The sequence below is a fragment of the Crassostrea angulata genome, chromosome 2 (assembly GCF_025612915.1).
Source record: "Crassostrea angulata isolate pt1a10 chromosome 2, ASM2561291v2, whole genome shotgun sequence".
Taxonomy (NCBI): domain Eukaryota; kingdom Metazoa; phylum Mollusca; class Bivalvia; order Ostreida; family Ostreidae; genus Magallana; species Magallana angulata.
Window position 1 is genome coordinate 46,460,815 of NC_069112.1, and position 12,167 is coordinate 46,472,981.

At 32.8% G+C, this 12,167-nt stretch overlaps 1 protein-coding gene across 1 annotated transcript; it reads right to left on the reverse strand.

Moving 5' to 3' along the window:
* Positions 1-2,218: 2,218 nt before the first annotated feature.
* LOC128174410 (uncharacterized) lies at positions 2,219-12,167 on the reverse strand. The gene is made up of 6 exons (XM_052839973.1): positions 12,138-12,167; positions 4,840-4,906; positions 4,471-4,692; positions 4,297-4,388; positions 3,840-4,198; positions 2,219-3,533 (listed from the first exon to the last, which is right to left on the reverse strand). The coding sequence occupies exons 1-6, from the start codon at positions 12,165-12,167 to the stop codon at positions 2,477-2,479; spliced, it is 1,827 nt and encodes a 608-aa protein (XP_052695933.1). The 3' UTR covers positions 2,219-2,476.

The following is a 12,167-nucleotide window of genomic DNA, read 5'->3' on the forward strand; positions in this document are numbered from 1 at the left end:
CATAATCATGTAGCATTAATGTGTCTATAGTACAAATACACTAATGGATTCTTAATCAATTGTTTCAGCAATTACACATAAGTATAAAATTTGTTTTGACTGAAAATGCATTGAAAGTCTTAAGTAATATCAGGAATTATATAGTAAATACGAAAATGTCTTAAAGAAATCGAATGGAATGAATATGTATATTATCAATCCAAGGTATTTACTTTCTTCTTTATTAAAAAAAGGAACAGTTATAATGTAAATTACATGTATTTAAAAAACGTTTAGTGATTGAATTTGTCATATTGTGTCTTATCATTTGTTGATAAATAGTGTATATTTACCACTTACAAATCCAGCTAGTTTCGGTAGTTATTAATGTGAATAAAAAAAGTAATGGTTTATATCAAAATAGATGGTGAATTTAACTGTTGCACAGAGAAAATTCACTGTGACGTTTACAGTTTACTGTGTTGCAAAAACAACTTACTTAAATCTTTAAAAAAAATACAAAATTACGCATTGTCAATAAGATAATCGAAAAGAGTCTCGATTTTTACACGAGGAAGTAAGGTTGAGGAGAACTTGTTTATAAAATACAGTACATGACCTTAAGTGCAAGTAAAGTTCAATGTCAATGCACACAGTTCGCAAACATTCTCTGATAGAATGATGAACCTGATTGAAGAAATAAGAGAAAAGTGTATATTAGACAAAGGCTGTTTACACCAGTTTTCAATTATTTTATTATTTGACTTATTAACCTTCATTTTGTATCCGCACACCTTTAGCGTTAGTAAATAATTACCTGTTGTGCAAAATATTAACCAGGGGAATTGAAAAATTTTCTAAAAAAAGGACTGTACAGAGTTTTCCCCTTAATCCCAAACATTTAAATCAAAAGCACCTAACGAAAAAAGATGAGCTTAATTGTATTAAAAAAATAAAATAAAAATACTCCATATAATTTGATTAATTTGATAATACAAAGACTAATAAAGAAACAGACACACAAGTATCTGGCTACGTCATAGCTAAGTGCAAATAAAACGAAACAGAAATATTTGATTTTGAACATAGAATATGGTTTTTAAGTTATCCAAGTTTACTTTATATAACCTTTACAAAACTACCAGAACATCTAAAAAATAAATTGGAAAATATTAGAGAAGTAAAAAATGTAAGTCAGTGTCACAACTGACCTGTTGTGATGGGTTCTTTAAACATTTACCCCTTATGAAATCATATGGATGACTCTTGTTTTCCAATAAACAACAACAATATGAAAAAAATAAACAATAAATTTATCTACATATGTACAAAGAAATTATAATCATAGTTCTCAACGGGCCTCCATAATCTCGTGCGTCTTTCTACCACGTTCCACCACTATCCACCACGTTCCACCACGCTCCACCACGCTCCACCAAAATCCACCCCGTCCCCTCAGGTTAACAATAACTTAAGAATTATAAAATTGGTCACCTACAATTAACACACAATTTTCTAATAAATCATTACAAACATAAGTTTTATGCTAACCCACTAATGGCTACTATAGCTTTAAAAACAAGTAAATTAACGACATTATAGTACTCATAGTAATACGTTCTTGTTCTTGTAGGTGAATATGATCAAACACGTTCCAGACAATTTATGTAATAAATTGCAATACAATTCATCCGTCGACAAAAAATATCGTAAAGTTACACTTACTGAGTTGTGGCAATAAAAATACAGAAAATGTAGGCAATCAGGTCTCGCAACGCCAGCGCTAACAAAATCCACACAGGCTACATGTTCCCTAGATCACACAGCAGGGGAGACACGAGAGACACACCCAAGTTCACACAGCAAGGGCTTAGCATACACGAAATTACTGCTCGGCGTCCAGACCTCTTCTCCCAAAAGTCAGCCCACACCCCATATATATATAGTCATCAAAACTAACCAAACAAGTTTTCCTACTCTAGATACTAAATATAGCGACATCCGGCAACACCCCTCATAAGCTTCTACGTAGACCTGCCAAACAGGTTCGAAGAGAATCCCAATCTAAATATAGTAACATCGAGAACGGAACAACCCAGTGACCAATAAAGCGTAAATAAATGAACGATAACTTAGATCTATAAACGATAACTCTTACCTTAAATATAAAAGACAAATATAGAACCAATTATAATAAAAAAATATATCAGTGGCATAATGTCTATTGTGACAGTCAGAATGAATTAAAAAAAATAAAAATCAATGAAAAAATATAAAACAAATGATAAAGCATACACACAAATGTCACATGATATAACCTGACCTCGTAAACAATATTTAGTATTTACAGATCTTTTGAAAGGTTTTTTCTATCTAATAGCTACAATTATTCACAAAAATTAATTCGAACATGCCAAGATCTTCCTGCAATATCATTTCATATCACCTCAACTAACAACCAAACATCTTTTGTAAATTTACCAACTGTTTTATTCATTTAGTCTTCAGATTCTGACGACGACGATGATACAGGCGAGGATGATGATAAGTCGTTTTTAAATTTTAACTTGAAATCATCGTCCTGATTTTCTTCAAAAAGTTTAAGAGCTGCATGTATGCGACAGCAAAACGAGATACCATTTGTATCTTGGCTAATACCAGACGCTGTATTATTGTCTTTATTTTGGTTATCGCATTCGCTCGAGCTTGGTTTATTTTCAGCGTTTACTTCATTGTTATAGGTACCCTCTTCCCGAGAACCTTCAGGACATTTTGACTTTATTTTGTTTTTTTCTTCAGCGTCGTCGTCTTCGTCATCATTATCGTACAATATAAGATCATTGGCGTAAACCACACCAACGACATCAACGTAGTTTTGTTTTACACTATTTGGTCTGGAAAATACCAATGATCCACTATCCCCCCTTACGGAAAACTGTTCGGTAGTACCTTTTACGAGAAAAACATTTTCCCTAGTAGAGTCTTCTGTTACTTTTAAATAAAACTCAGGACTAACAATTCTTCCATTGGTCACACCCGTTGTCGCTCCTATTTTATGTACAATGGTGATATTCTCTAAACTGTCGGAATAAACATTTGCATTGGTTTTCTTTTTGTCATCTCTTCTGAAGGCCACGTCGCATGAATCTGAATAAGACTCCTTTATCTCAATAGCAGCAAAATCACACCCTTTGTCCCTGGTTGTGAACACACAGGCACCGATTTCTTCGAAATCATGAGTGTAAGCCCTTTCATTTTCTTTTGGAAATAAATGGTTGCAAGTCAATGCATATATTTTCTGATCATTGTTTGTTTTTGTAACAAACCCTCCCAAGGTTCCTGTTGCTTGATCTTTAGATTGAATAGGATCTCCCTGCATCATAGTTTGCATTTCTGCCCAAATTTTCATTTCTACTTCTAGCTGATATTTTTGAAAGAAATTTTTGTTTAACATTATCAACTCATCCTTCAGCTCTTTTACATTGGTCGCCCTCTCAACAAATACCTTGAATAAGGAATTTCTCCATAAACCAAATGAGTTGACATCAGATCTTCTGTAAACAAGTGTGATTGTGAATTAACAGTATTATTAACAAAAACAAAAGCTGTCATGCTAAATTTTTGAACATTTTATCTGAACTAATAATTTCCAATAGTTTTGTTTACATAAACGATTGATTATAATGCGCATACTAATTGTGATATATATTGGGTATGCCAATGCCAATTGCAATTTTTAAAAAATCAAACCGATAGCGATACACTGCTTTCCATAAAAAAGAAGATATACAGCGTCTGCATTCTTGACATATTTAATTTTGTCTTCGATTAACACAAATAATACTAGAATTAGTACTTACCCAAACAAGTAATCCTTCACATTGCCAGGAACAACTGTTTCCGTTTTAGTACTCGGTATATTGAAATCTACCTCTGTGTCTTTACTGTAATTAGACACCAACTTTTTACTAATAGCCTCTATTTCTGCAATAATATCTAATGCATTTCTCCTTAGATGATCAAGCTTAAGATCTTCCAACCATTTTTGTAGCATGTGTTGAAGCGGTTCCTCTATGCAAGAGGTGATGATTTCTTCGATTTGATCTTTGTCTTGACCTACGCTGAAAATTAAATCGTCTGCTTTGTCCGTTTTATCACAAAAGTTGTCAGATTTGATGATGATCTTGTGACTTGCTTTCCCTTGACGCATTACATTTTTCTGTAAAACGTAAAGAAGAACATTGATTAAGTATAGGCATATTTAGAAGAGTTTAATTGCAGATTTAAAAGTCAGGTGAACATTTCTCTGTTATATACCTTTAATAGAGATTGTTTGGATGTATCGTTTAGAAAGCAAACAAGTGGAAGTGCCTTCCATATGTGTTGGTCTTCTGACACCTTACTTTTCCCTTTTAACAGAATATGTATATTGTACTTAATGTAAAATCATTCTCTTTCTTATTATGAATGCATTCAATGACAAAGCACTACCTGATCTTTTCGATATAAGTTTCACATTGTCTTTTGTAAAATTTCCAACTATCCCTATTTTGATAAAAACATCTTCAGGCATTCGGATTGCCAGATCCTTGCTTTGTTTCAGCTTTTCAACGCGATTCTGGCAATCTCTGGCTAGATTGTAAAGGTAATGAAAGTGCTGAAAATGCTTTGCATGCCAGAATAAATAAGTTATTGATGGCCTTGGATCTGCTTCTGAAATTACAAAAAATACAGTGAAATAATCTTTACAATCATACCATATATTAATGATGTACAAATTTTAATATTCAATCAATATTTATGTAATACTTTCGATTTTTTTACATCACTATACAAAATATACATGTATGACCTCACTACCTGTGTTTTCCTCAAGTACTGCATTTTGCACATGTCTTGAAGGGTTAGAAAAATAGTTCTCTACGTTCTGAAAAAATTATCAAGATTAAACATCCATTTAAACTTAATGTGAATATGGTTGGGATCAAAATCATTGGTCACTGCCGGTGTAATGAAGAATAATGATCCCCGTAGAATAATGACCGGGGGTCATTTTTCTACGTAGAATAATGACCCCCCCCCCCCGGTCATTATTCTACACAGAAAAATGACCCCCGGTCATTATTCTACGTAGAAAAATGACCCCTTTGCCTGAAGAATAAGTGTCATAATTTCAAGAAATTAAGCACACTCCACATGAAGAAAAGTGACCCCTGTAGAATAATGACCCCCTTGTAGATTAAAGTTTTTCAGTAAATTTTTTTATTATTTGTAAAATAGTCTTTGCACTATTGTAATTTCTACAGCTGCAGTTTACAGAAAGTAACAGAAATTATAATTCATATTCAAATAAACTTAAAGTGAAAGAAGGGGTATATATCTTAAAAAATAAAAATCCTTCCGTTATAACAAGATATTGAGGTATTGCATCGGGGTATGGTGGTCATTTTAACAATTACATTAACATATATCTATGGTGTTCCGATAGGGCCACTTCGACCTAAGTTGCAAGGGCGATAGTGCGAAGGCGAAGGAGCAAAAGTGCGAAGATGCAACGACGAAGCGAGAAGATGTGATGCCTACAGTGCGAAGGTGCGAAGGCGAGGGATACTACTATCGCTCCTTCCCAACTTTGCACCCTGGCCTTCGCATCTTCGCACTTTCGCCTTCGCCTTTTTTTATTGTATTCAGCAAGTCTCGGTCGATTACATATAAATTAATACAGGCACCGTACTCACCAAGGTTTTCCGATTAATCCATGCTATCATTGGTACGCATGCGCTAGACCATCGCGCTAACTATGAATGTTTATAGATATTTTAATGTGTACATGTAACATATATGTTTACCAGTGCTGGCTATGCCTAATCATTATCTACACCACACAAAATTTTATGTCCGCCATAATGTGTACATATGCACTTCTAGATTCCTGTCACTTACCAGCCGTCTGTTTACAGTGGACCAAACACAGTAACATTCTAATTTCATTATGCGACACTCCTTGCTCATGCATGGATCTAGAGGGGGAGAGGGGGTCCGCCCCCTGGAAAATTCAATAATAATAATTTTACGCAGTAAAACGGGAGAGGGAGTCCGGACCCTATCCCCCTGGATAATTTAATTTTATACATTTTATTATTTTTTTTTTTCCAAAATATGCCTCGGAACCCTTTAAACGATGGAGAGCTCCGTATAAACATACATATAAAACATAGGTAATCACAGATTACAAAGCTCACTGAGACGAGGCATCACCTTTATGAGGCATCACCTTTATTAGACCACCTTTATCATATTATATGAAAACCATCCTTTATGATCTTGGATATTCATGAATTCTGTTTTGACACAATATCGTATATCATCTGTTAAAAAATCGTATGATAATCATTCTAATAACATAATTTTATTTTTCTTTCTGTAATTTAATGAATTTGCTCTTGGTAAACTAAGAAATTAATCAATTGAATTCATTTAACTGTCAAAATATATTTACATCAATGAAATATTTATCAGCGTGAGTATAATAACAGGTCGTTATCCGGTTTGAAGTCGCGAGAAGAGTCAGTTCCTGTTCTTCTAGAAATACTGAAGGAATACTAAATGTATTCATACGCACCAGATTTGGTGATTGGGTCTTCTGTGTTGTGCACAGTACAGTTAAGGCGGTCGATAAAAATATGGGCAAATTTTTGTGATGAAAACACGTATACTTTAGTTAAACTGGCATGTCCTTTTTAAAATCAATAACAGTCACTCAAATGCAATATATTTCTAAAATATATATATAACAGTGCAATATTTTATGTTCATAGTGGTCACGTGATATGGCAGTCGCATGGTACAAGCAGATGTATTTGTGGTTTTGAGGTCATTTAAAAAATTCAATATTGCAAGGGCATAATCATGTCAAAATTCACAACTGAATTATGAAATAACTTGATGTTATATCGTAGATTTTGAAAAACGGTGCGAACTTTTTAAGATAAGAATATTTTTTAGTAGAAACCGTAATTTATAATGCATATGTTGAATAATTTTGAAGGTCACCGGGTTAATTTCATTAAAAAATAATTAATTTGTAAGATTTTACAAGGATCGTAGAAGTTTTTCAGTTACATAGCATATTTCAAATTCACATGTAAAAGTCTGTCGGGATCAGGTAAGTGTATGCCCTTGCAATTAAGTGATTTATTTAGGTACTCAGATTTTAGATATACGATATTTTATACAAAACCGAGGTGGCTTCTTTATACGATGCATACTTTTAACAAAATGAAAATAAGACTATATAGGTAGCATTCTACTAATAATAATTTTAAACAAAATATTCATTTATACTTTTCCGTTAATGTATGACATTTATTTTTCTTCGCTATAAAACTGCACGATAGCCTTCAATGATTTAACTTAATGCGTCATTTTGAGGCATATGACGTCATATTTTGTAGTACAGCGAGAACGACATCTCGCTTATTTTTCAGTGTGTACGATATAACGGACATCAAAATTGTAAGTAATAGCATTTGTTGTTTTTAATTAAAAGATTAGTATAAGTTAATTTTACTAATAAATAGATTAATAAGTACTTTCGAGGTTTGTAATATACTGTGATGTCATAATGCACATTTCCCGTACTTTTTGTCTGAACGGAGTTTATTGACAGCCTTAACTGTGCTGCGTGTGTAAATATCACTCAAATCAACCAATGCAATTTAATAGAGGGAAAGAAAGTGAATGTAAATATTATAGTATGATATTGTATTGTATGATACTGTATCATATTTGATACATAATATGATATTGTATTATATAATACAATATAATTTGATACAACATTGTATCATATCAAATGATACAATATTATGGGATAAAGTAAAATAACATATAATACAATCATATTATACACATTGTATCATATGATACAATAATATATATTAAAATATCATAAAATACAATTTCATGTGATATAATAATATATCATATAAACCAATATTATATCATACAATATCGTATGATACGATATTTTATAATATTGTATCATAAAAATCAATACAACATCACGATAGAATATCATATCATAAAAAAAAAATTGATACAATATTTTATCGTATCATATAACGTTTTACAATATAACATATGGTATTATATTGCATCCTATTAAACAATAGTGTTCAAATCATACAATACTACATCATAGGAATCATGTTACATCATTTAACAACAACCACATATATCTATCAAGCAGGTTTCAGTGAGGTAGGAGATTTCTCTAGCATCCTTGATAATGGAAATCAGGCTCTGCATCTAAAGCAACCTCTACGTTTCATTTATAATATAGTTAAATCAACTATTCAAGCTATCATCTATAAAACATGTGACCTGTTAAAAAAAACTAAACCTCATCAAGAACCATAAACCTATAGCTCTGATTCAGCATTCAAACCTGTCAGGTGCATCATTATCATAAGACGCACCATCCATACAAGTTTAATGAAGTTAGGACCAGTAGTAACTAAGATATAATCATTATAGGGCACCTGCAACAAAATCTTTAACCAGCTCCAAAAACCTTAACCTCCTCCAGCATCCGAAACTTATATCTCAGATTCAGCACTCAAGCCTGTCTGGTGCATCAGTATCATAAGACGCACCATCCATGCAAGTTTGGTGAAGTACGGACCAGCAGTAACTTAGATACTGCTATTAAAGGGCACCTGCAACAAAAAAACTTTAACCTGCTCCAAAACCCTAAACCTCCTCCAGCATCTGAAAGTAAGAACCAGATTTAGTAGGTCCAGATGCATCATTCATGTAATTTTAGTGAAGAGAAGACAAGTTATAGCTTAGATACAGGAGCTGCAACTAAAACTTTAACCAGCTCCGGACGCCGACGCCGGGGGTATAGCATATGCTCCCATTGACTTCGTCTCGGTGAGCTAAAAAGGCGAAAGCGCAATTTAAGTTGCAAAGGCGAAGAAGCAATAGTAGTATCACTTCTTCGCCTTCGCAACTTAGCACTTTCGTCTTCGCATCTTCGCGCTTCGCCGTCGCATCTTCTATATTTTTCATATTGTTCATGATTTATACTTGCATTGAGGATTTCCACAATACCAACTGCTGGGTATACAAGTTCATCACCAAGAATTAATGATGAAACCAAAATTATGAAAAATTTACTCCACTGTTAGGCATTATAACCAAGCTGAAGTTAGTACGCACTAACAGCAGCTATTACGCCAGTAGATGTTAACGGCCAATAAGGAAAATCGTCGAAGTACTGAGAGTACTCGTACAGAAAATATATTTTACTTTATCCTCGGCTTACTTTAGTTTAGTCAATATCAAGATGATTAATGCTTCAATAGTTTGTATGAGCATTGGTAACTTTGGATACAATAAAGATCGTGTTATCAAAATCAAGCGGGATATAAACCCCAAACATATGGGCCCTTACCTCTTTAGAAACAATCTTGTATTATTATAATCGATCAGTGTTTATCATCTAGTTAGATTTACTATATTCAGGTACTCATCAAATTTGCTTTAAAAGAATAAAGTCTATTCAAGATCACAAAACAACATTACAACAAATGTTTAGAATACTGATGTTCATGTATTACGTAGAAAAAAACAAAACTAACGCAGAATGGTTTTTTTCAAAAATCATTTTCCACAAGAAATGTAAATAAGAAGTATTCATATTCCTACGTTACCTGCCCTTTAGTCTTTTTCCATAACGATATATACATGTATCATTCTTCTTTTGACAATTCATTCACCAATGAATATTGCTTATATCATTACAACAATTATTCTTTCATGATTATTGTTCGTTAATTATCACACAATATCCTCATTGTGTATGAATTTTTCTTTATTTGCGTCATTTTCCGCCGTATGTCGACGAGAGAAGTAACGTAACTGTTAACAATCAATTTGTGGCAATGTCAGAGTGTTTTGCATGTGCTTGCTACGGATATGAAAAACTATATACAGCGATTTATTTACAAGTTCGGTGTTTATAACTTCAAAATCAGTTGAACAGAGTGAAAAATTAAGTAATTTCAAAGTCATTTCTTGGATACGGGGTAACCAATTTTTTTTTTCATGTTTACGGGGGGGGGTCATTTTTTTATGGGGGTCATTTTTCTTCATGTTTCACATGAAGAAAAAAATCCAATTATTCTTCAGCTAGGGGGGTCATTATTCTACGTAGAAAAATGACCCCCGGTCATTATTCTACGGGGGTCGTTATTCTTCATTACACCAGGTCTACTTGGCTTTCGTTTAAAAATGAATGCATTGTATTTTCGTGCGTTTTGCTAGTACTAACAGGGAACTGTTGTAATTACGGCGCAGTTTGTTATGGTATGATCCATTAAGAGACAATGGGATTTAAGTGTAGAAAAATTAACAGAGTAGTGAGGTAATGAATTGAAGAATTCACTTCTAGCCGAAATGTACCAAGTGTTAGACACAATTAGAACAATGGACACCCATGCCGTGCATACATTAATGGATGACACTCTGCGTGTCGCCAACAATGTAACAATGAACAGTTTTTCAGAGCTAGTTGACAATAGGCCAGGAAATGCAAAGAAATATCAGTGAAAACCAAACATGTTAGAGCCTGGAATTGAACAAGTTATGTCTAACCGTTTTAAAATTAAAACGCGAAGGAGCAAGGAACAACATTAGCATAACGTTACCGTCCTTTCTTAGATGCAAGCGTTTAGTTAAAACATGAAGAACAAAATAACAGTGAATTGTGCTCAACAAAATAAAGCAGAAATGTAAATATTATAATACACAAGTATTAACTAATAAAGCTAGCTGATTCTTTAGAAGCAGGATGGTAGGTGATAAATTATATCGGTAAATATGAATAAACCGTCTATCTAGATGCTATCGTTGTAACAATGGGAGCAATGGAAAAGGAATGAACATAAAAGTTGATTGATGATAAGACAATTTCATTTGTTTATGAAGCAAATAAGGCAAATAACAAACATGGCAGATATGTTTCTCGATTCATTTAACGTTAATGTCTATTACATCATTTTTCCCCCCAAAATACAGAAAATCTAAAGACAGACAGTTTGAATTAATTGTGACTACTGGTCAGTTAAATAATGTGTATCATAGTTTTTTTTTATCATATCTTGGGACAGCACTCATGAGGAAGATTGGAGATTACACAAACATGAAGTGTTAACAATTAATTATAAGGATCAGGTGATACTGATAGATTTTGGCAGGTGTGGGCAATTAATATTAAAGGTGCACATGCACTGTGGTAGTTCTAAAGTGGATGTCAGTTGTTTATAGATAGGAAGGATATCTTATTGCTTATAAAAGAAAACATTCCAAACTACCTAGTAATTAAGGGAGTATGTTTATGCTTCATTTGTATGTATGCATACCATATACCTATTGCATGGTTGTACCGGTATATTGTATTCATTATGATGGTTTCTTTCTGTATTTACTGAAAATTAAAGTTTTTTGCAAAACACAAGAAATCACGGCTAGCTGCACTAAACTATATAGCACGAAACTCGCAATCCCTGGTAAGGTTGTAAGCTTAAAAAAATGTTAAAACATTTAGTTTTTCCAAAAATATGTAAATATTATCGGTGATCATTGTTCTGTATCTGAATTATTTTGATATATATACTTAATATATAAATGACTCGAAGTACTTCTGTTTTATACTGCATTTCTTTTGGTTTTTAATGCATATACAATTTCAATAATTGGATGGTCTGAATAATGTCTGAACATAATTCCTATTTTATTGAATTTGAAAAAAAAAACAATGGCTTCATTATAAATCTTTTGTTTGAGTTTTGAGTTTGTTAAAACGTTGAATCTGTCTCCTATTAAAGAAGATACATGTAGGTATCTATTTAACATAAACACGTCAACTTTATTGTTTAAAACATTATATAGACATTTACACGTAGGATCGAAATCATATTAAATAGTTATATTTTTGATTCGTCCGTTAATTTCAACTTTTTTTGTAACAGTCGATGACAACAACAAATTAACTTCAGAATTAAATGACAAAAGTATTCAGATAGTTTGCAAAACAAAAAGATAAATTTGTTAAAAAAAAAACCGGCGGAAGTATTCTTGCTACATGTTACCTTGGTTTTCTCTGGAGCGTTACGAGTCAT

What these genes read in the sequence shown, in the direction of transcription:
- LOC128174410 (XM_052839973.1), bottom strand. Translation starts at nt 12,167, where the DNA reads ATGACTCGTAACGCTCCAGAGAAAACCAAG. An exon ending in ACGCTCCAGAGAAAACCAAG is followed by an intron (nt 4,907 to 12,137) that starts GTAACATGTAGC and finishes TAATTTTTTCAG; the next exon opens with AACGTAGAGAACTATTTTTC. An exon ending in ACTTATATCGAAAAGATCAG is followed by an intron (nt 4,389 to 4,470) that starts GTAGTGCTTTGT and finishes TTCTGTTAAAAG; the next exon opens with GGAAAAGTAAGGTGTCAGAA.